General features: G+C 46.2%; 1 protein-coding gene across 1 annotated transcript; it reads right to left on the minus strand.

Moving 5' to 3' along the window:
• On the minus strand, positions 1-27,710 carry PLEKHD1 (pleckstrin homology and coiled-coil domain containing D1). The gene is made up of 13 exons (XM_075712938.1): positions 27,562-27,710; positions 18,984-19,077; positions 17,955-18,044; positions 17,347-17,423; positions 12,714-12,805; positions 9,806-9,858; positions 7,722-7,816; positions 6,697-6,790; positions 5,158-5,336; positions 4,278-4,410; positions 2,912-3,056; positions 755-904; positions 1-161 (listed from the first exon to the last, which is right to left on the minus strand). The coding sequence occupies exons 1-13, from the start codon at positions 27,708-27,710 to the stop codon at positions 1-3; spliced, it is 1,512 nt and encodes a 503-aa protein (XP_075569053.1).

The raw sequence follows: 27,710 nt of genomic DNA on the forward strand, positions 1-27,710 counted from the left end.
TCACTTTTCATCCCCCGAAGCAGAATCCTTTTGGGACCTCATGATTTGATAGAGAGTTTCCCTGAAGTGCTGGTCCCGGCTCAGTCTTTTGGCTGCTTCTTTCAGCTCCTCAATGCTTTCAGCTTCTGCACGAGAGAAGATGAAGGACTGGGACTGCTTCACTGAAACAAGAGCAGCACAGAAAGGTCAGCATTCTCCATCAGGGACACAAACTGAAGACAGAGCTTCACTAGAGCACGAGCCATGCAATCGACATGACAGAGCCTGGCAAGGGATTAGCTAACGATGGCACTCTAACAGCTTCACCTTACAGTCATCAGAGGAGGAAAATGCTGACAGCATGGAAACACACTTTTCTTCCTTACAGCTGCTTCTGATTTAGGGTTCTACATAGAACCTGATCTAACCTTGCATGTGGCCACTCTGAGCACTGCATTGGATTGGACAATGTCCAGGTGTCCCTTCCAACCTAACTCAGCCTATGATTAAGCATTCAGATGGAGCCAGCTTTGAGCATGATTTTTTAGGGGACCATCACAGCAGTTACCTTTCAACACACATGAAGAGACAGGCAACCAGTACGCAGACTCAGTGCCTGCTCTCTGGGTAAGAAAGATCCATTTCTCTGTAGCTCCATTCTGCTACTAGGGAATATGAAATATGAACCACATTTGCAGACCATACTGCTCTGGCAGCCCCATCTGCACATATCTGCTTCTGCAGGATATAGAGTAAGAAGCTGCCCGATACCTACAGTCATTCCACGAAGCACTGGCTCTCCGGCGGTGGAAGCGGCAGCTCTTTATGCGACGAGTGGCAGCCTTGTGGAGGTACACAGAGTTCTTCATGATCACGGGCATCTTGGCCTCCAGCTCAGCATTGCGGATGCACTCTTCAAAGAACTCTGAAGAATAGACACCACTGTGAGCAGCGACGGGAGAGACACTTCAAGCAATGAACCAGTCACAAGGGACTGCACTCACTGATGGGCTGAGCCAGGTCATGACGTTCAACACCTCCCTAGATCTTCACGAACGACAACCCATGAAGCTCCAGAATATCATCAGAGTGAACAAGTTCAAAGTGACAAAAACCTCCAGTTCCCAATAAATGCATATTCAGATTACAGAAAGAACTGTGACCATCCATTCCCCATCAATGATTCCCACAACTGCTCGTGATTCAACTGCCAAAAGCCTCTGATATTATAGTAAAACTTCTCAACCCTCTTGCAACGGAGGGGTCTGAAGACTTGCTTGTCGCACTTTCTTTGAAGGACTTCTAGGACCAGTCAAGTCTAACTGTGGAAAGGGAGGTGTTGGCAACACTGACACGGGCACACACACCCAGGCCATACATGGCCAGGGATTTCTTAACAGCATAGCAAATACTAGCATATACATACATACGTTACAGCCTCCATGCAAAGCCCCATGTCCAAACTCTTGACATTTTTCTGTCCCGATCTGCCATACAAGCTGCTTTTCCTGGCCCATTTCCCCTCTTATGGTCTAACCAGCACATCTTCTGACATTCCAGTCTTGCTGTCCTCCTGCCTGTCACTGGTCCCTTGCTGTTCAGAGGCCTCACGTGCTAATGCGCCCCAACTCTTACATGAAAGGACAGGGCAGAGCTGCAGGCATCAGTTGGAAGGACTGAGGCAATCTGTGCTGGGACTGATGTTAAAGAAAACATTGCTAGTCCCTCACTATCTCTATTGTTTTGCTCATCAGTACATTTTCACTCTTTTGAAGAAAACTACCCCCAAAATCTAAGATTGGAAATGAGTGTCAGGAGACATTCAATGCCAGAGATTGCTCACTTATGCCCTGTGCAGGTAGCTCAGGTCTAGTTGAATGCTGAGTTCAACACATCCACTTCAGCTCTGTCTTCTTACCATGGCTCTGAGCTGGTGGGATGAAGTTCAGAATCATGTTCTTTTGTCTCAGTTTAGAAATCTGATGTAGAAAATACTGAATAATACTTATTTTATTTACATATATTTTTATATATAAATTATAAATATGTGTGTGTATATATATAAACTATTTATATATGTATGTATACTTATATATGTAACAGTGCTCAGAATGCCACAGGACTTTTTGAGTTTTCTGTACTGGCCCAATACATCCACGTTTCACTGAAATGAAGCCTTAACTGCACAGATACAGCATCTTCATAACAGCTTCCCCCTGCTCTATACTTGAGGATGGAAAACAAGCAAGGCTTCACCCAATTGAAGCTACTAATGTCAATTCCCAAACCTGGCTCAAGCCAGATGCTAGGGTAATGCCCCATCTTACAAAAAAAAAAAAAAAAAAAAAAAGAAGCAAAGAAACAGGCATAAGCTGTGAGGAATCCGAGTCTTACCTCCTGACCTGTGGACTGCAGTCATCTCAGCACAGCAATGCTGGGCTGATGCAGTGATTAAGCTCTGAGTAAGGATCCAAACTTCACCTGCTGGGTCACCTACCAGCATGTTGCTACAGCAACCATGGTGTTCCTTAGACTGCTGATGTTCTTGTAGCCAAGGCTGAGAAAAGATTATCTTGAGGGGAATCAGAGGACTCTTTATAACTCAGACCTAGTCAGTCTTTATAGCTCTGCCACAGCTTCCTGTTTGACATTTTGGAAAGCATTTGCTCATCTCTGCCACTGGGTTTGTCTTCCACCCAACAGGGAGGGCTGGGATAATTTTGCCCTCTTTTGAGGGCATAACACCAAGTGCCTGCATAGCACATTCTGGCTCCTCAAAAGGGAGGTGTGGTTGAGGTACAAGGAGTTGGGAGAGCACATTATGTGCAGCTTTGCTAATTTGGGAACTTCTTTTTGTGTCTGGGATGATGGGTAGGAATGTTCCCTCTCTCAGAACTTGCTCATCAGTAGAGAGGATGGATGACTGACTTACTTCTCAAGTGACTGACATCTGCTTTCATCTTCTCCTCTTTCTCCTTGTTGCAATCCAGAGAATTTAAGCCTTGCTCCAAGCTCTGCAATGCTTCCTCAGCTTCTCTCAGTCTCTTCTCCAGATCCATACGCACCTTCACCTCAGCCTAAGGAACAGAATAAGCATTGCTGAAAAACAGCTTGCGTCTCAATAACCATCCTGCTAACTCACCAGGCCAGTGAGGGACCCACCAAGCAGGTGAAAATGAAAAGACAACAGTAAGGAAAACCAATAGAAATATTGTAAGACAACATAAAAGCTGTTCCTCATGTCTTCAGATAGAACCTGAATTTGAAGTCCAGATTATTTCAGTAATTCTCCTTTACTCTGACTTTCATTTTCACAGCTTCCCTCTCATTGTATGAACCATGTGGAATCAGAGATGTATTTCAACACGTGAATTTGTGCTTATGCAAGTACTTGCAGCTGAGCAGGAACAGGAGGACATCTTCCCAGCTGAGATGGACTTGAGATAAAAGCAGTCAGTTCCCACAAAGGGGTGTGCAGTACATAGTTTCAGAAACAAAGCACAAGAAAAGTTAGAAATAAAAGATAACAACAGTAGTAGCTTAGCAGATGAGAGTAACTAATACAGCTTAGGTCAACTTAGCTTTAGTTTAGCCAAGTGGAAGGTTACAGGATAAGAAAATCTTGGAGGTGCAGAAAAAAGAAGAATTGTGCTCTTTTTTGGACGAAATATTTGTAGAAGAAGGTTGAGTGTCAAACAGCAAATAAAAAGCATCAACTTTACATTATTTAGATTAAAATAAAATAGCATACTTTGTCCAATTACCTTTGCGTAGATTGAGGTATCTTCCATTACTGAGATAACAAAGGAGGGCTGGTACCTCATCTGCATTCCTCAGCTTTTGAACCCAAGTTCATGCAGAAGTTCCTGAAGATTTACAAATCTTAAGATCGATTCTCTGAGCACAAGTGAGGAGGGAAGATTTCTGCTCAGTTCTGCAATGTCCCTCTTAGCATTTCTTTGAAATAATCTTTATTCTTGATTGTGTCTACTTTCCTCTTTAACTTTTTTTTCCTCCCTCCATCTTTAGATGATGCTTTCACAGTAGTAAATTAAAAGACTTTTACAGAATGGGTTAATCAGGCCTCAGAATGAGAAAATAAATAGTAGTGCTACATAGATACAACATGGCAACTTCACGTGTTACCATGATATGAAGCATAGCAAATGAAGATTTGCAACTACAAAATGCAAACAAAATAAAAACCAAGTCTCCCACTTGATAGGGGATGAACTGAAAGGGAAAATGAGAGAACTCTGGGCACAGGGACAACAATATGCGACATACACAGGGGATACCTTGAGGTCTCTCTCTGTCTGCTGCTTCTCCGCGGTCAGCTCCGAGAGCGAGTTCTGCAGCGCTTGCGACTGGGAGGAGTAAAACTCCCTCTCCTCCTCCAGTGCTCGGGACCGCTCCTCATTCTCCTTCATCCTGGTATGTGGCACAGCAAAGGAAGACAACCATTCCCACCCCAGCACAACCCACAGGAGGGAAGGGGCTCAGTATCCTGATGGGGCATGCTTAACTACCTGGCTGCCCTGAGCAAAGAGGCACTAACAGGAGCACTGTCTGTGTGTCACTTCAATAACACAGGCATTGCTGGAGAAAGCTAGGTGGGCAGCTCTTGGATGGAACATTCTCAACCCCAAGATGAGGTCCAGGAGCACCAAACACTTCTTATGGACAAGTCCATGAACACCAAATGGATTCACATGCCTAAGTCCTGATTTGAAAGGAGCAAGCCCAAGCGGCAGCGAGGAGTTCAGCTGCCCTGCCTCACTCTGTCCCCTCTGAAGTGTTTATAACCTGAAATCCTGCCATGGGAACCAGACAAGCTTCCAGACTTGCCTTGTGTTGGCAATCAAAAAGCAAGTCAGCAGACAGTCATGTCATTTGGCATCACTAAGAAGGGCAGAAGTGTCCTCTTCCCTTTACCACACCCAAGAATGGAAATTATAAGGGATCTTGCCTCTCTGCAGGTCTCAGGATAAACAGGGGAACAGTTTTGAAGTGATCCTAATTTTAAGCCTGGAAATATTTAGCCATACCCTTTCTGATTGCCTCCCACCTGCAAGGAGGAAAACTACCCCTTTTCCTACCACCCTCTTCACACTGGATCGCATCTTCTCCCACATCCTGTCTCTGGTACCACCGTAAGAGCCCCTGTCCCCACTTCACCTCTTCTCTGCCAGGAGTTTCTCCTCCAGAAGTTGCTGCATCTTCTCTTCAATCTGTCGTAGGCTGCAGTGCAGTCCCCAGATGGGGCTTTGCTCCTTGCTGGGGGTGGTTGGAGGTGGGAGCTGGCTCTCATTTTCTTCCAGCATCTCCAGCATTTGCTGCTTTTCCAGGGAGAGCTCCTTGAACAAGGGCAGGGATTGTGAGTATCAGCCAAGTCTAACATTTCTGCTCCTGTTCCTGCCTGGCTCCTCCCTACCGAGTCCCTCTATCCTTACATCCACATGCTTCATTCAGGTTAAAAACAAGAATAACAAAATGTGGTTTTCATTTCATACCTGCCTCATGAGGAGCAAGCATCCACCATAGCCTTTGCTATGCAAGGGGGCAAGAACCTGCAAGCTCCTTTGACATGATATGCTAGTAAGGACCTAGTTCGGGACTGGAGCCTTGTGCTTCCCTAGCTCATCACTGATGCAGGCAGCTTTCCTGCCTTCCCTCCTCGCCTTGCTCCTCAGTGTGAACTAGAGGTATCCCCTCTGTGGTACTTCTAACTGTGGGGCAATAGGACATATCATGCTGTTTTCCTGTGAAGTGTTCGGTCCCATGTGCAACTAGGGCATGAACGGTCCTTCCCTAGCTTTCCAGTTCTTTTTTCATACCCGTAACTGTGGGAAAGGAGAAGAGCTCAAAGGAACATCAGCAACAGATTTTTGGACAAACTTGCAGGATCTGACACGAACATTAAGGATGACATTGAGGCTTCAGAACGCCAGCTGCGTGGGAATTTCACAAACAACATACATTTAGAAAAGCCACTTCCCACCAATCCACCAGAGTGATACCAAGTAAGGAAAGGGTTTAATACATCAGCACTCCATTTCCTAAATTCCTATGTGGTAAATGATTCCCTGGGAACCATGCTTCCTTCTGTAAACAAGGAATGCCTCTCTGCTGCTCCAATTTCCACCAGACTTAACTTTTGCAGTTAAAAAAACAAAACAAAAAAAACCGAACAAGAAAAAATATCAGAAAGCTATCACAGACTTATAGCCATGTTGGCTGGAAGGGACCCCTCTCTGATAGGCTCTAGTCCAGCCTTCCTGTTCAGAGCTGGTCTGTCAGCACAGCAAGGCACGGTCAGCTGTGCCTTTCTACAGTTGAGTTGTGAAAACCTTCCAAGATGGAGGTTCCTCAGTCTCTCACGCTGCCTGCCTACCTGTCTAGTGAAAAGTCTCTCCCTAGTGTTCAACCTGAGCTTCCCAAACTCCAACTTATGGTTATTGTCCTACACCACATCACCTGGTACTGCTGAGAAAAGTTTGGTTCTGCTGGGCTCTGTGTCACGTCTAGTCCTTTTCTGCAGGGGATTTTGGCCTTCATATCAGCTACCGAATGAACCTGTTCATCCGCACAGGGCTTAACTCCGGCACTAGCGGATGTTGGATTCATTTCACGGGACAGCACTGCTTTCAGCCCTGGTCTGTTCTCATGAATCATTCCCAAAATGCTGTCACTCAGAGGGGAGAAGTAGTCACTCACCTCTAGGGTTTTCTGTAAGGACTGTGTCAGGCTTCGCAGCTCTTTCTTTTCTTCCTCCACTCCTTTAAGGGAGCGGGCTGTGAGCTCTAGCTCCCTAAAGAAGCAAAAAGGGTGATAGCTATTGCAGGGGAACACTAGCCCCACAGACCACACTCAAGACTGCGCAAGCTGTGGATCTCTTAGTGCAGGACCTGAGACCAGTGGTTGGTACAGGCAGCCCTGGAGAATTAGGAGCTTGCCAGGAAGCATCATGCCTTGCACATACTACAGGCGTCCAGGAACTTTACTGTGCCTCCTGATCATCAAACCAAAACCAACTGTCAGTCTGCTTTTCTAGCAAGGGCAGGGCCACGGTTGCAACTGGAAGAGCTCAGACAAGGCAGTCAGATCTAAGTAGAGGTAGGTCTATGAAAACAAAAATGGTTTGCAAGATCACACTAGCTTTTCTGAGATGTTATTTAGGGAGAGAAAAGGAAAAAAAGACGTGCCCTTTCAACACTCAGGGCAAAGCACTTGGATCCTTCCCTTTCTAAATACATTTGCTGTTCATATTTTGTATAGCGTAACTCTTAAAAAGATAAAATTATTCTTGGTGAGGCAACTTCAGCGTGCTTCCAGTGTCATTCAGCTGATGGTGGAAAACCAGATTCAGATATCTGGAGCCCACATGGCTGGTCAGTCAATCAAATGAACTGCCTCTCTGAAATCCTCGAGCACTTGTCTTTTGCCATGCTACCCCAACTAATCTGGGGTCTGCTCATGTCCCAGCCCTTTGAAAATGAAGTTGCTGGAGCCCTGAACGCAAAATGAAACTAAGCTGTATTCTATTGGTCATACAAGTGATAGCAAATGCAGGTAAACAGATCTCAACCGTTCCTGTTTCAGCCCATATAGCATTTATCTCATTCCTACATGCACAAAATAGGTGGATTTTATGAACCATTTTGATTCACCACCACAGCAGCACTTCTGCCCAGTGTGGGAGTTCGTGTCCTTTTCCTGCCCTGCACAGTTTGCCACCTTACCGTCTGATCTGTTCCTGCTCCAGCCGCAGCTCCCGTACCACCTCTTCAAACCGGTGCTTCTCTGCTTCCAGGACCTGGTTCAGACGCTCGAGTTCCTGGACCAAAAGAGAAGACAAGAATGTACTCTGCTGACACGCTTACAGTTAGGAAAAGCTTCCCTGTTAACAATTCCTGGGACTTTAAACCTCAGCTATGTAGAGCGATGGGGTGTCTGATTCCACCACACTTTTGTCCAGAGGCAATTAGAAGGGATTGAAGGCTGGTTGAGGATTTCCAGACATCCAGAAGTCCCAGCCAGGTTACCAGGCACCTGGAAATCCCAGGCATGCTCCCTGCACAGATCAGCTCTGCTGCACATATACAGAAGGTCCAAGGCTCCCTGGGAAAGCTGGACTCAACACGCATGCACCATTTCCAGGCACCCACATGTGCAGGTACAGAAAGCCCAAACAGGAACGTGACAGCCCCAGCACTGCTGCACCTGAAGTGTGGTACTTCTGCTAGCTCAGCCCTGCTTCCCATCCCCACTGGGACAGGAAAGCACGAACTGCAGTTACAGCTTTGCACAGTTTAATCAGCCTGCCACTATATTTGTGCTGATAAAACGATGCTTAAAGAGCACTGAATACCACAGGCTATCCTCAAGCAGTGAAACAGGCTCTTCCCCCAGTCTAGAGGAAGCAGCTCTACTGAGACCTGCTGCAGATGGAGGGAGACAGGGACAAAGTACAGCAAGGGTCCCGCTCTTGGTCAGGTCCCCTTGCAGCCTTAGCTGGTAGGCAGAACTCCTGCTGCAGGCCCAGGCAGGCCACAAAACAGCACTGACACCAGATAAATTCATAATAAGGCTCTTGTGCCATGGTGCAGATACACAGTTCAAGCTGCTTTCCCAACGTACTGCTCTGAAGCCTTCAGGCTCACAGCAGGTCAGACCATCACAGCTCTGTGAGCTATATATTCATTCCTTCAATGAGTAAGGAGTAACAAACTCCTTCAAACTAACCTGGCTCCATCTGCTCTTTGTGGGCAATGGAGATACTGTGCATTGCTTTGTAAGAGCAGAGATTTGTTCCAGGGTCTTTAGACAAGGGCATTTCCCTCCCTACGGCTGTGGGTTGTGCAGCAGGCTACCTCACCAGAAAGGGATGTCTCCCTGCAAAGGGAGAAGTAGCTTAGCCCTTATGGAGTGTCCAAGCCACCTTTGGACTTTAGCTCTGCAGAAACGTACAGAGGAAAAATATAGGCCTGAGAAGCCTAGGTCAACATTGCCGTCTTTAGCAAAAGAGGGGTGACAGTCATTTTGGATTAACTGGGAAAGAGAGCATGCGGCAGTTGGCAAGATTGCAATGTGGTGGTCTACATCCATGCAGGATTTCCTGCCGTGTAATAGGACAACCCATTTGCTAGGCTATCTCGCAATAACTTTGTGACAGTGCTATAAAAACCAGTATAGATTTGGTGTAAATATGAGAATGACCTACTTTTATTACACTAAGGAAATATGTTAGGAATAGTTTGCAAAACAATAATAAACTTGATAGATTAAAGTATAATAGTCACATCTAAGAGAGTGCTCTCTTGGGCTTTCCCTCGTGCAATGTTTATTATTTTCCCCATCTCCCGTGTGTCCAAAGAATAAACCACATTGCTTTTTGCTGCTCCTGGTTTCTCACAATGGTATCTCTACACTAGAACATCAGGTTTGTTTATTTGCTTTCTAACTGGGGAGACAGACAAGTTGATTGCACGAATCTTCTTGAATCTACCAAATAACAAGTGTTTAATTCAACCCAGTGAATATGATTTTAATCTGATCTTCCTCCTTGGTCCTCCTGGAGATATAATCACAAGCACGCTGCATGGAAAGTGCCTGGGAAGGGGAGCAGGGATACACCTCCAGGGCCCACCCCATGGCACAGCTCTTATTCCTCTCTTCATCCACAGAGCCCAGAGGTTGGCTGGAGACTCTTTTGGCTCCACAGCCTCCCTCCCTGAAACCTGGTGTGCTCTCAAACCAACAACTCCCGACCTCCCAGTCCTGCCACATGGAAGGTGAAGGGAATTCGCTTGTGATAAACACTCACCTCTTTTTGCTCCCTCTGCAGACACAGCTCTTCTGTTTCTTCCATTAGCTTATCTGCAAACACACACACACACACACAAAGGCCAAATGCAGAGAAAGGCAATTTACATCCTGGGGATATTTATGAGTATGAAACCCTGACTGTTTGGAGCTTGAAATTGCAGCATTCCTTATTGATTGCTCTGTGTGTATCTGTCTGGGAGACTCCAAAGGCTGAGATGACACTAATGAGATGTTCTGTAATTTCCCTCCTGCCAAATAACTTAATAAAACTAAACAACCATATTGCTGTGTACTCCTCCTAAGGTTTCCTCTCAGTGTTCTTAAAGAGCATTAACGAACTAACCTTCGCCATCCTCTAGCTGAGTCAGGAAAATACCCTTATCTCTGCTTCACACATGAGGAAGCAAAAGCACAGAAAGGTTAAGTGGGTGCCCAGGGTCGCACACTGAGTAGCAGCAGACAGTTCTCCTCCTGCAGTTCAGTGCCCCATCCCTACCCGCCCAGCACATCACCCTCTCCTTCAGCCCCCTGAGCATCACTACCAGCTGCCTACTGTCACCTTTAGATGTCCCAGCCAAGCCCAGAAATCAATCCCCGAACTTAGCCACAAAATGTTTTGCTGTTAAGAATAGCTCCCCTCAACATCGGTTGCTCTTGTCTACTGAGGAGGGCACATGCCCACCAGAGACCCTGCTCTGATCCTTACACTGTGACCTGATGTACCTACATTGTGCTATGCTCTAACCTTAAGCAGAGGCTCTGCCTTAGGCAGCTCTTAGTCATGTTTACAGGGAACCAGACAGAAATGCATTCCTCATAATTAAGCCTAGGGTTTAGCTCTCAGCTCTGCCACCCGGCTGCCACGTGAGCAGGGGCAGATTCACTGGAGCACTTCAAGATTAAGTCGTCCCCTTATCAGGTGAGGAGGATGCTACCAGTTTCCTTTGTACTGGGCACCCAAAGAGATGACTCCTGCTGGCAGGATTACTACTGCTAGGAGGAATGCAGATCTCTACTACCTCCTGCCCATGGCAGAACTCCTGTTATGTTACTAAAGCTCTGCTGACCACCACTGCTGCCTTTCCTTCCCTGTCTCACTCTTCCTCCTTGCCAGGACCCAGCCCAGCTGCACTGTAATTACACAGAGGCTCTCCCACCTTCCTTCTTCTGCCCCTCCTGGGGGTGGGAAGCCCAGGGCTTGATGGGCTTCTGCAGAGTGCCACCCTGAGAGAGAAACCTGGATCCCAGCTGGGTGGGGGGCAGGTGGAAGGTCAGGCTGGGGAGATCCAGGGAATTCCCCAGAGCAGTGTTTGCTTCCTCCTGAGAGCCTTGACATGCTGCCAGGAGCAGTGCCTGACCTCAAAACTTAACTACAGGATGGACACAGATCATTGAAGGTAAGGCTAATGAGGTAGAAGCCTCAGCAGTTATGGAGGAATAAATAGACAATTGCTGTCAAAAGAAAGTAACCAACTGTGACAATTGACCAGCTCTGAATGTTCTTGTCATAGACTAAAGAACCCAGTAGAATATATATTTTATATTCCAAATATCTCCTGTTTGCCACAGAACGTGTATTTCTCTATTCCTCCATCACCTTGTCTTTTGTCATACTGTGGCCCTCTTTAGTATCTTAGGCTCTTTAGTCTGCCCTGGCGATTGCAAAATAATGTTTTGACAAAACTTTCCTGTTTCTAACTTTCCTTCTGTCTGTCCAGGTCCTACTCAGCACTCCCTATTATCCCTTTGTCAGGTGTGGAACCACTCCACCCTGCTTGCCTCCCATACAAGCCCATCCATCAGCTCACACATGTGAATGGCACTTAGATGGCTAGAATGAACATGCCTTCATAATTGAATTATGATCACTGTTACACGTGACACCATATACTGAGGTCACCCCTGATGAGCATGGATGCAGAAATGTAAAAGGATCTTCACAATTCCTCCAGTGGCTTGATGATTAGGAGTAGAGACACAGGAGCCCCTGCTCAAGGCATCACCAACCTGAAAGCACACAAAGGTGCCACTAGCTTGTTTAGAGTAGATGACTGTAGGCAAATCATTGGGCTCACACATGTGACCAGCAGCTCCCAGGCCAGAAGAGCTGTTATGCCTACCTTGGGGAATGCTCCAAGTTAAGAGGCATCCAGGCTGAAGAGGCTGCTCGCCCTTGGCTCTTGCTATAGGCGATATGGGGAGAGGCAGCTGGACCTCCTGAGGCAGTCAGGAGGGTACTGCCATCCAGAGGCTTTTTTTTAAGTAGGGGATTGGACTAGACTACCTCCAGAAGCCTCTTCCAACTTTCTGTGTTCATCTGGAGCAACTGCTCTCTCTCCCTTGCCCACAGAGAGAGCAATGACAAATTAGCTACTGCCATTAGACACCTCAAACAAGCTTATGTAAATGCTCCCACTGTCAACATCAACGGTGTGGGCAAATGCAGACAAAGACCAAGTAGGGTAAGACTGAAAAAAAACAGCTAGAGGAGGAAAACTCATGCAGGAAAAGCTGTGATCAGCCTCAGAAATACCAGTCCTGTGTGATTCAGGGTGACAAGGGTATTGGCTGTTTGCCTGGTGAGCAGCTGAAATCAGCACATCCAAACTTCTCAGGGGCAGCAAACGTTTGTACAGTCCAGCCATCCGGAGCTGCAGGACTGCAGCATGCTGGCCAAGGCACATTCTTCCTTTCACACTCCACACAGATATCCAGATCCTACCTTAACATTTTCATGTTTTGAGTCCCTTCAAAATGTGAATTTCAGCTGCTGCCTACTCAAAAGCTTCATCCAGTAAAAGTCAAGAGCAAAAACTGTAGCTGCTTGGCTTGACCACAGTGACAACTCCAGGAAAGCAAACTGGCTATTTTTGGGTTTATGGCTTTTGGAAATAAGAGTTTCCTACCTAAATACTCCTGTTTCTCCTTGGCCAGCTGCAGTCCTTGGGCTTCCAGGCTCTCAATCATGGCTTCTCCCAGCTGGGCATTCTTCCAGGTCCTAGGGAGAGCAAATACAAAGCAGACAATGTAAGAGAGCTAAGGGTCCCACAGATTGAGGCAGGGGACTCAGCCTAGCAATCTACCAAGGAATTCAAACACACAGACTCTCATCTGTTGGGACAGTGATTCTCTAAATGTTTCTCCACAAATGAACTGGAGAATTTTCCCTGACATTCAGTAATTTTTTTTTTTTAAATACAGGAGCTGTATGTCAACACCACACAGCTATTCAAATGCTTTTTTCCAGCGTTTTGGAGATTTCTACACTGAGCTTAGTCTTAAGGGCTCTCCAGACCAACCCAGCACTTGCACAGCCTCCAACTGCAACAGGATGTACCTGGGATGCATTAAATGGATCCCAACAGACTTTAGAACCAGATTTTAGCTTTTAATTCAACTACCTTCCCATTTGCCAGTGACATTGTCTTCTGCAGCCTTTCCAATATTTTGCTGCTTTAGCCATTCTTCCCCTTCAAACATTAACCATTTATTGACTCCTTCCCATAGCCTTCTATCTTCAGCCTTTCTGGTATCCATCATCCATCCACCCTGGAACCAATCAATCCCTCCTCTGCTAAACTTGTAAGCCACCAGGATTTGGTGTCTGTCCCTACACTGTGAGTTAAGTGCCTCTTCCTGTAAAAACAATGAAGAACAAGAGATAAAAGCCAGACAAGATGCTGGCAAGTAGACAGAGTTAAAGGAAGCAGGTGTATTCAAAGAGTACCTTGTGTTATTGTAGGACCACTGGCCATCTCAAGGTCTCTTGAACACATTATGAAACTAAACTGCAAAAAAAGGCCTGGGGAGCAGATGCCCATTACTGATTGAGTTGATGGGCAGGGTAGGCTTTAACGCAGATATTAAATAACCAAGGACAAGGACATACAAATCAAAAACAGAACCAGAAATGGAGTTTGTAGATCACTTCTATTCATGTTCCATTAGAAAAAATATCTACACACATAAAATACATAAAATGCACACATAAAATTCAACACAATCTGTTTCTATAGATGCACATACAGGAACAGCAATTGCTGCCCAGAAAGTCTGCCATCTTTGTTAAATCCTAGGGGAGATTGTTAATATTAAATACCTGTAAGCCTTCCTGTACCAGACCTCTTAGTGAGCCATTTGAAATTGTAGCTTTTTGGAAACTGTTAAGTTAGCAACCCCTTATAAAACAATTTCAAGGCAACCTGTACTTCATCTCTTACAAAAGCCAGACAAATATATTAAACACACATCACCCCAGGGACCAGGCAGCTCGCAGCTCCAGCAGCCCAAGCACTGCCTTGTGGTCTTTGCAGACAGCTGGGTTTCTTTTCAGCTAATGAGCATCTAGGATATTTCTAAAGTGCAGAGGAAATTAGAACGCTAATTAAAAAGGTGATGTTTTGCCCACAGGTAGACATCTTCATCTTGAGTGAGAACATGTGGGTGCGAATGTGTTTTTCTACGAATGCTCTCTGATACAGGATGAATCTGATCCCAGAGAAACCAACAGCAAACAGCTCAAGGGGACAACAATGACTACAACAGAGTTTATCATACCATTACTTGGAGGGTTTCAAAACAGCTGTAGCCTTTAAGGTATCTGTTTATTAGATTCACTTTTTCAGTGCTCACTCCCTTCCCTAGCCTAAAAAGATGTTTCCCTGTCTGTAACTTAAAGGTTACTACACCCACTGCTGTATAACTTAGAAGATGCGCCCATATCACTGTGTAGCATTTAAGCTGTTTTTTCCTTTTCTGCTGGAACCAGTGCCGGGGTGTAACCGCAGCAGCGGGGAGGTACAGGCTGTAACTTCAGCTGAGGGGTGAGCAAGTGCTTTTTTAATTTTGTACTTCTTACCAAGTAAGTTTTCACCAGAAAAAGCCACATGGCTTAAAGTGCTGGAAAGTACAGGGTCAGGAAGGCTCTTGGGACAAGTAGAAAGCACCCTTACAACATACTTCTGGGAAGAAAAAAAAAAAGCCCAAAGCTATACAGTGTCTCCATTTGCTATACAGCTCAAACATTGTCTATTCCAGTTCTTTTGCAGCACTGGGAACATCTCTCTAGCTTTGCCTGCATTTTACCTTTCTCAGGAGCATCCACAACCAGTCTTTGGAGACACTTAGCACCTCATGGCCCCCAGGACACATGTACTATGTTACCTAGTTCTCTCTAGGTAACAGCCCAGGATGGATGATCAATTGTATATTTATGGGGATGAGGAAAGAGGGGACACAAAGGTAAGGCCACCCAAGGAGACAGGCTATATGAAGGTAGGGCTGCCTAACTAGAGGGTGTGAGGGTCAAGAAAGGAAGGAGCGTAGTTTTGCCAAGGGCCTAAAGGAGCAAAGATGGGAATTGGTTCTTATCCAGCAGCAGCCACAAATATCTTCCAGAAAACAAGAGAGAACCAGGACAACCCAATTTTTTCCTCCTTCTCCAAATGCCAGGTTATTTTTTTTATGCCAGTCACAAAATGGCCCCAGCAGAGTGTCACAGGTATGCACACAGTATGGCAACTGTTAGCACATTCCTGAGAACAAGCACTCAGCATTATTCTCAGCTGGGTTCAACCATGTCCTAGTTCATGCCTTTCTCCTGACAAAAAGCTGTGGTGATCTAGAGTTTGGGTTTTTTTTTTTCACCACTGCCCACCAAAGACTACTTTTAACCGTGCAGGGAACACCACTATGGACATAGAGAGCGTACGTGTGCCCCTCTCCCAGACTAGCAGCAGCAAAAGCCTCTCTGGGTGGGAAGAAAGCCTGGGCAGCTGGGAATCAGGGCTTTGTGCATTTCTGAAAAGCTTTCAAGATCTGGCAAGTGTGATAAGTCCAAGCTACAACATGTTGGAAGTGTGGAGACACCATCAGCTCCCCTCCACATCAAACAAGCGGTTTCCCTATCAATCCAGGAGGCTTGGAAAGGAATGAAGAGCTGAAGGCATCACTGAGCACACTCTGATGGTGGAGGTAATAAGCAGTTGTACAGGCATGCACACACACCCACCACCCAGCCCCAGATGCAACGAGGTAGCAGACAAAACTGAAACAAAGGAGAGATGATAGAGGACACTTCCCATCCTGGCATCCTAGGTTCATTTTTTCCTCTTCCTCCTATTGAAGAAAATCTCAGTCTATGAAGTTGGAGTTTTTTGAGGGTAGGGCTTTTTTTTCCTTTGGTTGGTTCTAAATAATGAGGGAGACTATAGGATGATCACAATAAACTGTAAGTGCTGCAGTGCCATCAGCAGTACAACCTCCGTCTAGGAACAACAGAGTGTTAAAACAGGTTGCGTAGAAGATTTCAGCTGTGTCCTTTTAGCTTTCCCATTCACTGCAGATCAATTTACTGGCCCACGCTGTGCCTTTCTGGCTGCTGCTTGGCTCTGAACCTGACCCTGCTAACACAAATCACATAATCTGTGCTTTTCCTTACATGCAGGCTATCATCAGCACTGATTAAGCCAGCACTGGAGCTGCATCGCTCTCCTCCTCTGATGCAAGAACAGAAGCAGAGAGGGGAGGGAAGGGGGTGTCACAGGCAGATTTTTAGCTAGGTGCAGGTAGTCTGCTGCATGACAGCAGCCACCTCTCTAGCTCCTGTTTTAAACACTAGTGCTGGAATATTGGAGCAAGGACTAGAGAAAAGGCTGGCTCTAAGAAATGAGCAGCAGCACAGGGCTTGCTTGTGAGAACCCCTCCTGAGCTGTGCAGCCACACTCCTTCCCTCCCATACACACTTGAAAGATTAATTTGGCCCCCAAATTATTGTCCTAGGCAATAGTTAAGTCTAACATTGGTGAAGGAAAGTGCAGACCTCAAGGCCTGAATCTGGGTCCCTCCTCCTCTGCAGTGGCCAAGCCTGCTCATCCTGAGTGGGTGACAGACCTCTGCCTGGGTCTTGTGTCCCATGGGGCTCATGTTCCCATGAAGCTTTAATGGGCAGCTTCATGTTGCAGTTCATACAGTACTATGGAGGTAACTGAACTTGCTCCAGCACCAAAACCAGGCTCACTGCAGCAGCACAGAGCTTGGCTTGGGCTGATGCACTGTTAACACCATGCTCCCCACTAATTACAAATGAACATTTTCAGCCTCATAGTGTTGGAATTAACTGAGATACCTCCTTTACCATGCATGCCTGTACGCACACACTGGTATTACAAGTTAAATTTGCCTGAAAGAGCAGCTTTTGTCCCTACAGTCACAAGAGATCACATACATACATTGTAATGCAGCCAGGAAGGGCAGAGCAAAGGGCTTGTTGCTTTAAGTCTCACAGCTGAATAGTAGGCTCTGCCCTACAGCTCTGGAAGTTTCTACCTGTCTTAGGAAAGCCAAACCCCTTTTTAAGTACTACATCTTCCTGCGTCTGCTGAGATTCAGAAAGCCTGCTCTAGCAGGCAAGTAAAGGTCTCACTAGTCTTGGGGAACTTCTCTGCCTCCCCGTAGTCCTTCTAGTCAGGCTTTTTCCTCTTTATCCTTTACACATCTACAGAGCAGATCAAAGAGAATAAGGAATAGAAAGAAGCTTACACTTTTCCAGACTCCTGTAGCATCTCCAGCCACTGAGCCTGCTCAAACTCTGATTCGGCTGCTAGAACAATGTTACCCTAGAAGAGGGGAGGGGAGGGGGAAAAAACACCCAGATTAGAGAGGCTGGTGCCTTACACACCTCTGTGCACTAACTGGACACAACTGGCACAGCTGTGGCAGGACAGCCCGCCACAGGCTTCCACCTCCATGGGAGACATCACACGAGAGCAATTATGCCCCAGGCCTAACACACATTCTTGCTCGGAAAGAGATGCACAAAGCAAGCGATCACAGTAGGAATAAAATGATAGAGCAACATGAGCTCTAGGGCTCCTGAGTATCTGCCTACTGGTCTGTTAGTATCATAAGACCTGCTGTCAGAAAGAGCAAGTTTCTTTGTTGGTTGTCAAAGCAGGAGCAGCAGCAAAGCTTTGAGGGGACTTAGGATGCTAACCTACCCTTTCTCAGGATAGTCTGTCCAGAGAGGGTAGGTACACATTGGTGGGGTGGGAAAGACCACCAAACTAGCTCTGCTCATCAGCAATGAAATGTTTTGTGGTGTTTGGTTGGGTGGGGGGGTTTTTTGAGAAGAAAAGATATCTACTTACATGGAAGTCTTCATGAGAGATCTTTATGGCATAAGGCATGTTGGGCTCTTCTTTGGGCTCCACGATGCAGCCTCCCAGGGGTATGACACCCTGGGGATGAACCAGAGCACTCCAATCAGTCAGAAAAATCAAGTATAAGTATTAACTAACCAGGAGCTGAACTTTCACCCTTGGTCACTTGTGGGCCCATGCCCTGCCTTGGCTATCCCAGGAGGGGCAATACACATAGTTTCTGAAGAGCAGAGGGACTCCCACCACCACCAGGAGACCTCCAAGCAGTATCTGAAAGGGGGTAAAGATGGGTCTCCTGCATTCAGCTTGGAGGGAAGGCTGCTAGCTAGAACATGGAAGTGGGAGCTCTTATCAAGCAGGAGGTGACCTCCCAAGAGGGGCAGGTGTTGCAGAGTCACAGTGCGGTAGCATGAGAGAGGTTGTGAATCCATTACAGTCACCACCAGTAGGTCAACACCCCACACGTGCTGTGTGGGGAGGGATGGGTGGCCTGCAGCCCCTAAGTGGGCTGCGTGAAATCAGCACCTTTGGAACAACATGTGCTCCATCAGCCTGCAGTGACTACAGAGGCTAAAAGCCTCCGAGCACAGAGTCCCCCCGTGAGAGCTCCAGGCGGCGGAGCTCCAGAGGCTGCTTCTCAGGGCTGAGGGCACGTGGGTTAGCAGGCTGGCTGTGATCACTTACGAGTGCGAGTACAGGTTAGGAACAAGCAGCAACCAAAGCTGTTAGCCCCACCTCTGGCTCTGCCAACAATATTCTCTCATACCCACAAGATTAGTTGATTAGGAGATCATGAAAACTAGTGGATACATCTATTATCAGGCAAACAAATATTAAAGTCATGTACCTGCTGAATCAGTATGGAGCCTGAAGAGGTACTGACATGATTCTTGCTTTTTTGAGGCTTCCCTGGATCTATGAGACGTTTGTGGCTTGCCTCTTCTTCATTTGCTGGGCCCATGGCAGGGGGGAAGCTAGAAACAGAATAACCCCCTCTCCCATGCAAACACTGCTCACCTTGGGGTGGATGTTGAAGTATTTATTGCTTTCAAAGCTCTTCTTCTCACTCTCAGCATAGTAGAGCAGGAAGCTTTCTTTAATGATGAAGAACCTTTAAGACAGAGAAAGGCAATAAATTCTGCTAGAACAGAGGTCATGGTTCATAGCGCAATAAAATCTGCACCTAACTAAAGCTGCTTTCTGAACAGAAGAGTTTACTGCTCCCATCCAAGCCTAAGGTGAGGTGCCTCACTCCTGTTCATAGCCAACTCCTAGTGCTTAACACCAAGCACTGAGTTCAAGTGTTTTGTGCTTGCAGTTTACCACAGTAGTGTTGAAGGCAAACTGTAGCATCATCTACTCACAGGGGAACAGGACGGCAGTCGGTGTCCAAGACAGGAGCACAGCCAAAGCCTTTTGGCATCTTGACCTGTGCGGGCTCTGTCTAGCCCACGTGTTGGATCCCGCCTATTGGAAGAGAGCTGCTCCTCTTTCTAAGGGTCTCTCTCACATGGGCTAAGAGCAACTAAAAGCTTTTTTTTTGCAATTTACTCCCTGCCGCCCTCTTTCCTCCTATCTTGGCATAAGCCAGAAAGGAAGTGTTCCTACCATAACAGCGAGTCATATGGCAGGGAGTCACAGGCTAGCATCCCCAAGCAACTCTCAAGGCAAAAGATTGGCCATAAGAGCACTCAGGAGCAGAAATAAATTTTAGAGATATTTTTAAGCCGAGCTCCTGGCAAAGTCACCTGTCATTGACCTTTGTAAATGCAAAGGAAATTGAATTTTTTTTCTCATATATGTCACATTAAAATGTGCCTTGTTCTGCTCTTCTGCTCATAGCCTTAGGTATGCTCTGATGAACACTGTATAGTTGCCACGAAATATCACAGCTTCTGGAAATGAAGCCTCTAACTTACTGGAGCATGTCCTCAAAATTGTGATTAAAGGAGTGCCACTTTTAGCTTATTTGGATGTTCAAAATACCCCTGGGAGAATCCCTCTTCTCTTCAAAAACTGAGGTTGCATTTACCCTGCAGGCATTGGTACAGGGGAGAGATACCTGACTTAGCTTAAATTCAGTCTAAATCTCTGCAGCACTAAAAAATGCTGAAGAGCAGCTGAAAAGATGGGGACTAGTTTAGTAGTAAGGTTTCAAAAGAGTAAATGACAAAGAAAATGTGTTGCACTGTTCTGTACATATTTTATGATATGAGAAGGGAGGGATTTGGAAAGAAAGCAAAAGGCAATAAGCTCAAAATTAATAAAGAATGCCTTTTTACACTGCACAAAACACTGCTGTGTAAATCACTTTCATGTGGTCCCGAGGACAAGAGCTCATGAGGAACCTGGAAAGCATAAGGCATTTCTGCAAATAATGAGAACATCCCCAGGAAAGCCTCCTGCTTCTGGGCAGAAAACCTCCACTGAGAGGGATCAGGAAGAGACTTCTCTGGGCAGCACTTTCCAGTTGTGCAGCCCGGGGATTCCTGCACCTTTTTCTGAAGCCAGTGTTAGAGGTAGGCTACAGGATGAGAGGTCTGATCCACAAGAGCAATTCTAATACCTCCAGGTGCCCATCCCACCCCAGTCCTCTCCTGAAGCAGAGGGCCCATCAGATGGAGCCAAGCGCTGCTGCCACTACAGATGAACACAGCAATTTGGTACCAGTTTAGTGCCTAAAGCTAAAGAAAGAAGTTGAAGCTGGCAGAGAATTATCATTATAATGTAATATCTTATTATTAATAATCATTATCATAATTATAGTCGGGGGAAAATTTTAGCACTTCCACCAGCTCCTATCTCTTGATGTTCTGCTGTGGGTCTGGCAACATAGCTGAAATTGCCACATGCTGTGGAAACATGAGCCATGGGCTCACAGAGGGACTGAAAAACACAGGACAAAGCCAAACTTCTGAATGCCTGCAGCAAGCTCGAGCTCTGCACCTACTGTGCACCTGCTCCAAAATGTTTAAAAGTGACAGTCATCAAACATGCATATTTACATCCAGAAATCTTCAGAACGCACAAACACCAGCAGTAATTATTGTGCTCCAAGTTTCTTCTTCTCCTTGCCCACTCATCTATACCTGTTCATGTTGACATCAGGGGTGGGGAGAAGCCAGCTTGCTTCCTCAGCAGGACACTGTCTCCTCATTTGATACTCTGGGAACATCATGGTTGACTGCCTAACCTCACCTCTTGTTCCTGACCACAGCCTGGCAAAATCTCTCTAAGCAGAACAGCAGAACTCAGCGCAAAAATTACTCTTCTGCACTGAGCTCATTTAGTTGGTAGAGGACTGAAAAGGTGCTGATGCACAGTGCATGAGCATCAGCAAGTTATCTGAGTAGCAGCAATTACTAATCACCTTCCACCCAGGGGACCATCTCCCTTCCAGCCAGAGCTCCTGTCCCAGTGCACCTCCCAGAGGAGCTGCACCTAATGTCCCCTTCAGCTGGGAAGGCAATGCGTGACCCCACCTGTGGTGGCTGTCCATACTCTCTCTGTATGATTGTAAGAGATGCCTAAGATGGACAGGGAGATGGACTGTCTGTGGGGCACAACTTGCTTTCCCTGCGATGGGAATCTCCATTGTAAATCTCTTGCCAGCATCATAGATCAGGGACCAGAGTGGTTTCCTCATGACAGCAGGCAGGGTTGGGAAGGAGCATCCCAGAGAAGGTGGGGGCCCAAGCTGCTCAGAGAACTTTGAGACACTGGCCCATTTAGCAGATCCGGTAGGCACACCTCTGTGGGACACATTACTGATAAGAGTGGATCATCAAGGTTTCACCTCTGGGAAACAAAGACTGGTACTTTCAGATATATTTGCATTAATTGCAAAGGCAGCCACCACCCCTGCAGCAGGCTCAGAGCTGACCCTGGCCAAGGCAGATATCAGAGAGCTCCACAGAGTAGAAAGGCCTTGTTTCTGGTTCTTCCTCTCCACATCACTTCTGTGAGTGCAGACAAGGCTGCTGCCTTGTGCCTTCCTGTTTTATTTTTCCTCCCATCTCTTGTCATTAACTCTATAAGAAAGTTTTCTTAGGAGTAGCTGCATTTCACTTTATGTCTCCAGTGCTTAGTTCAATGAGGACTTGATTTTTTAGAGGGACATGTTACCTCATCTGCACACTAAATACAGAAATAATATATTTAAAGAACAATCCTGCCTGGCCAATGGCCTGTGCTCGGTCCAGTGGGTCAGAATGAAACAGATACTGTGGACACAAATACGAAATTAAGGAATAAAAAACAACACACCACATGAAACGGAGAAAGTCTATTCAACGCTTTCAGTCTTTTCAGTCTGAACAACCTTGAAAAACATTTGTAAGACAGGTAAAGATACTGATCTTTAACTATGTGTGATTTTTAATCTAAATGTTAACCCCCAGTTAAAGCTAGGCTTCAGTTTGTCACATACTTTTTGTCTGCTCGGTGCCCCTGATAATCCCTGTATTATAGATTATGCTCCAGTGGAAACCAAAACCAAAACCAAACAAGAACAAAGCATAGCACAGATCTCCAAGAATTGATGTGGCTCTGGCAGATTAATGAACTTTTAGATCCCTGACCTTACAGATGTGGAGAGAATCTGGGGATTTGGAATTAAAATGTACAAAATAAGGGTTTAAAAAATAATAACAAAAAAATCCCACAGCAAATAACGAAGGAAAAACATTGAAAATCTGTTTAGCTGATGGATGTAATATATTTATGCTCAGATCATATTCCCTTATCTATCCTTACCTGGAAGGCAACACCTAAGCAACAAAGATCACCACTTTAACTTTGACTTTCAGGAAAGTCTCCGTACAACAATACAAGCATAATTGATGCACCACGGTGGAAAGAGGGATGAAGTGAAGAAGTAGAGGAGAAAGAGTTACAGGACTCAGGAGCAAGTTGAAGACTGAAGCAGCAGCCTGGTGAGTAAGAGCAGAAGGGAAAAGATGGCCAAGGGAGAATGAGGAGAGACACCCAGTTGGGACTGGGTGGCTGGAGACACTAAACATGCATCTGAATTAGGCACAGATGTGCCAGCAGAAGAAAACGGAGTGCTGGAAAGACAGGGAAAGGTTTTGAATACAAACAAGAAACCAAAAAAGAAGAGATTTAAAGAGAGAGCAGCATTCAAAAAGCCTGGAGAGCAGCAGCAAAGGTGAGAGAGGTGAGAAGACCTGGTACAACCATGCACACTCCGCAGGCAGCACAAGGAAGAGCCATTCACGCATGGTCAGCTCCTTTGGGTCACCCACCCCCTGTCACTAGATCCGGCACTAAGAAACCACTGATACTGCAGTGTAATTAAACTGGAATAGCAGAGGAGCAGTAACAATCCGAGTGACTTGGATGTAAAGCCAGAGACATGATCTGCCAGGATTAGACACAACAGCTCTATACTGGACAAGTAGAGATACCTGATCTCTGGGGATAAAGTGCTTTCCTCACGTCACAGAGGGCTGACGAGATTAAATAGCTAATCTTTGTAAAAGTTTTTGAAGTGACAATGACCATGTTAAGTATTTACATTATAAAACTGCAGCAGTCTCACTGGTCCTTCCTTCCAATGGTGGTTTTCTGGGCACCAGTCCAGGAGCACAGGCAGCGAATCCCAGTTACTAGATCAGCGCAGTTCTCTCTCCCTGGGGACAGCTCAGGAAAACAACGGGCAAATGATCTTTATCAGCATGTCAGCTCAGAGACCGAAGTACCTGTCCCTCACTCTTCCTCTCCTGACAGCTCCAGGCTTTCCTGCCTGCCTCCTGCCCTGGCGCCCAGCCAGGCAGGGAGCGGGAAGAGGTGGATGCTTCCTGACGGCAGCCAGCCAGGTGGGAAGTTTACAAGGATGAGAGGGAAGCACACGGTCTGCTGGACTCACAGCCCCGCTGCCTTGGCAGCTCCTGCTGCCCCTGTGCTGCACACACACACACAATTCTCTGCAGCTCTGTGCTTTCTAGGTTTTTTTAGAGCAGAAAATAGTCCTAAACAATTATCCTTTCCATCTGGCCTGTGACCACATCCTGTTGGTAGCCACTCTGCTGGAAAACAAGGTTACGTGCATGCTTTGCAGTGCCACAGCCAGGACCGGTCCAAGAGAAGTTAAAATTTCTCTTTTAACTGTGCTGTGTTTCCCTCCTTCCAGCAGCAACCTGGCATCTCTGATGGATTTACTCAGAGGTATAAATATATTTTGTGTTTTGTTCTCTGCTCTTTCCAATCCTCATGTTCCACCTTGCTTTTCTGACTCTGGTTGACCACTGAGCAGATGCTCTCCGTGAACTGTCCCCCTGAGCCCCGAAGTCTCACACCTGAATGGTGACAGTCAGCTTAGAGCCTGACATTTCTATATGGGGCTGGGATTTGTCACAGTAGAGAAGGACATGTCACTTCCTACCTGCAAAGCTACAGTGCCCCGTTCATGTCACGTCCAGGGCAGGTACGTACTTGTGCTTTTTGTTCCAGACTCCATGCCAGGCTGATGCCGTTACCAGTACAACTTTTGTAGTAGGGAAGAGACTAAACTGCTTGTTGTTAACTGGAAGGAAGAACGGGGTGCGGTTTGGTGGGAAGAGGAGGACCGTTAAGTCAAAGGCTGAGAATATGACTTTCTAAAGCCACTCCAGCAGTGACCCAAGCTTAGGCTGGTCAAAAGCACCAGTAAACTCAGAAGATGGTTGCATCTCTCTTGGAAGGATATTACTTTACAAGGAAAGAAAATTCACATTAGGAATAGAACTTCTCTTGGTGAGATGGGAGCTGGGATGCTGCTAACGGCATTTCAAAATAAAGCTCTGAAAGGCAGCGTGCTCAGACGTCAGCCCTGGCAGATAAACACAGCCACATTGGTCCCGTGCCAGAAGCACCCAACCCACTCTCGGTGAGTACCTGAGGGAGCACACAAATGCTTAAGCTGCAGGCCAGACCACTGTGTGGGCAAGGGAAAGGACTGAAAGTGCTCCAGACAGCTGCCTCGTGTCAAGTCTTGCTGTCCTCACAGGTGCCATCAGATGCCAGCCCTGACTAAAACAAGGCTCTGCTATCTCTCCCTGCTTCCTGCATAACCTCTTCTGCTGTGAAATCCCCAGACCTGGGATTTCAATCACCAAAGCACTGGACACCACGCCTGGACTTTTTTCCTTCATCCATTATGCAGTCAGCCTCCATCCTTCCCTTAAACACTTGCTTTTCTTCTCAGTGGCTCCAGCAGCACTCTTGCTACAGCCAAATGAATGGGATCAAGCCAGTAAGTATCGTGCATCTCTTAACACCACGCAGACCCATCTGAATGGCTGATGGCCTGGTGGTGTGATCAATCTTCCCGTTACATGCTGGTTTATCTCGGGACAGGGAGTAGTTCTATTGTCCAGTGCAAGATTAGTTCACAGCAAAGCTATTACCTGTAAATACCAAATAGATAAAAAGTAGTAATCCCAAGATTTCAGGACAAAATCTACATTGCTCAGAGATCAGATCCTCAACTGTATCTAGTAAGAATAATTTTTTTTCTCTTAATTTAACTGGAGTGTGAAACATCTCTTTTTCACAAAATAATGAACTTGACCAGCCGTGTCTTGCTGGGCATGGGGGGGTTGGTGGGGAGAATGGATTAATTGCTCCTTATCCCCTCATAATGACTGACTTATAATAACATGCAAGATTTTTTACTTTAAAGCAAATCTCTCTTGTGATAAAAAAAATCTTATTATTCCTCCTGTTCATCTTTTTACTCCGGAACCTTCTTCCTTCCAAACCCTACAGATGCCCTGTGTTCATCTCCCACTGACCTGTCTCTGGTCCCTCAGGACCTTCAGCTGCGGCGCTTGCAGCTAACATTCCACATCATCCCTGCCCCACGGTTACCTCTCCACCTCTTCCCACCTGCTACCACTAAAATATTTACCACTTGCTGAAGATGGGGGTGACTTCTAGGAATAGAACAGCACTAAATAAATAATGACAGAGAGAGCAGAGGTGGACCATTTGCATGCAAGAAATTTTGATTAGGAAGAAAAAAGCCTTTTAAGAGTATCTCCTCCATGGCAAATTACATTCCCCTCCATTATTCTGTCCACTTTTTGTGGACAGAATGTAACGCAGTCATATTCATTTCCAGACTTAATTCATTTAAATATCAATGTTTGGGAGCTAAGTAGGGAGCATCAGCACAGATTCTCTCCTGGGTGAAAAAAGGCCATTGTTTTTGGGGGGGTGGAGTACAGAATACAACGTGCTTGCAGGTCAAAGATGGCTGCAAACACAAAACTGCTTCCCAAGCAACATTTAACTATTTTTCAGGCCATGCCATCTTCACAGGTTTAGACTGGACAGCACTGTGGTTACTACACAGAGCAAAACTGGGAAAGCTGGGTTTAGAAGTGGATTTGATGTGTTGTGTCTACACTGCAGACTACAGCAAAAAGATACCCACAAAAGGTAAGTACCAGAGGTAGCCAACAGACATTGCTCATGTGCAGGTTAATTTATTCTTCCAAAAAGCCTTGAGACGTGCTACGCTACAAAGGCTACAAAACTGCCTTTCCGCTCCAGAGGTAGCTCAGGCTTCCTGTGCTGCCTTTTGTTAATGACTCATTTGTGCCTTTCCCCAGTGGAAAGGCCAGGGGGGAAGAAAACAACATTACTCTGCTTTTCTGGCAGATTTTTTAATCTGCAGGCATCAAACTACTAAAGGCAGGTAAGTACTACTGCCCTGCTTTAATAGATCATGACAACAAATCCTGGGTCACAAAGCATATCTCTGGCAGTGATAGGGTGAAAATGCAAGTTTCTCGGCTGCTGGTCTTCTAACTGAATCATTTGCCAATGACATCTATCAGCAATGACATTAATCTGCCACCCAGGAATGCTGGAAGGCTTAATCCATTGGATCACGTACCCCCAGTGAGCAATGAGAAAGAGCTGTACCATGTTTCTGTGCAAGTACCCATCCATAAACAGTCATGTCTCATCATTTGACAACCAGCGGAAAACTCTCCTGTGAGATTCAGTGATTCGCATGAAGAAACTACACCAACTGTAAACCTCAAACTGACCCATCATTTCAGTATTACAGAACATACTTCTGTCTTTGGTAAAAGGTTATAGCAAATGCTTTCCAGCTCAAAACTTCCTGGCTGCTGCTATACAACACACAGCAGCTTACAACTCCTTAGCACCAGATGGGAGAGAATTCAGAGCCACCTTCCCCCCAGGGAAGAGAGTCTGCATTTGCTGTTCCAAGCATGCCATCACCGTCACGCAGCACAGCAGTACGGATGCTGGTCCACAAACCCCTGCAGATCACACACACGCACGGTCCCTCATGCACAGTCAGTTCGGCCCAGCCATCTCGCACCCAAAGGACTCAAACAGCTTTAACAAGTGCTAAAGAACAAAGTCAAGCAGTCTGGGGGCAAAATATATGAGCTGACTTTTCCTCTTTTGTGAAATTATCATAGGATAATTAGTTTCAACCCTCGTCTCTGCCTGGCTAGCTGCGCTTGAAGAGCCAAGCACTCAGGCTCTAACTTACCCCAGCACCCTTAGGCTTTGTATTTTGCTTGAGCATCCCTCAGCGACTGCAGCTTACCTCCTGGACCATTTGGCTGACTGCCTCCCGAAGGGTCTCTTCCAGAGCACGCCGTACAGCTGCACTTTGGTGCTGATGTCCAGAGCATCTGAATCTGCCTGCTCCATGGATGGAGAAGGTGATACCGAACTGGATTTTGAAGCAAACAT

The sequence above is a fragment of the Pelecanus crispus genome, chromosome 6 (assembly GCF_030463565.1).
Source record: "Pelecanus crispus isolate bPelCri1 chromosome 6, bPelCri1.pri, whole genome shotgun sequence".
Classification (NCBI taxonomy): domain Eukaryota; kingdom Metazoa; phylum Chordata; class Aves; order Pelecaniformes; family Pelecanidae; genus Pelecanus; species Pelecanus crispus.

Excerpts from the sequence above, each read along its gene's own strand:
- PLEKHD1 (XM_075712938.1), bottom strand. The coding sequence starts at position 27,710 with ATGTTTGCTTCAAAATCCAGTTCGGTATCACCTTCTCCATCCATGGAG. Across the intron at positions 12,806-17,346 it reads CTACAGGAGTCTGGAAAAGT|GACCTGGAAGAATGCCCAGC; the intron begins GTAAGCTTCTTT and ends TGCTCTCCCTAG. Across the intron at positions 4,411-5,157 it reads AAACTCCTGGCAGAGAAGAG|GATGAAGGAGAATGAGGAGC; the intron begins GTGAAGTGGGGA and ends GCCACATACCAG.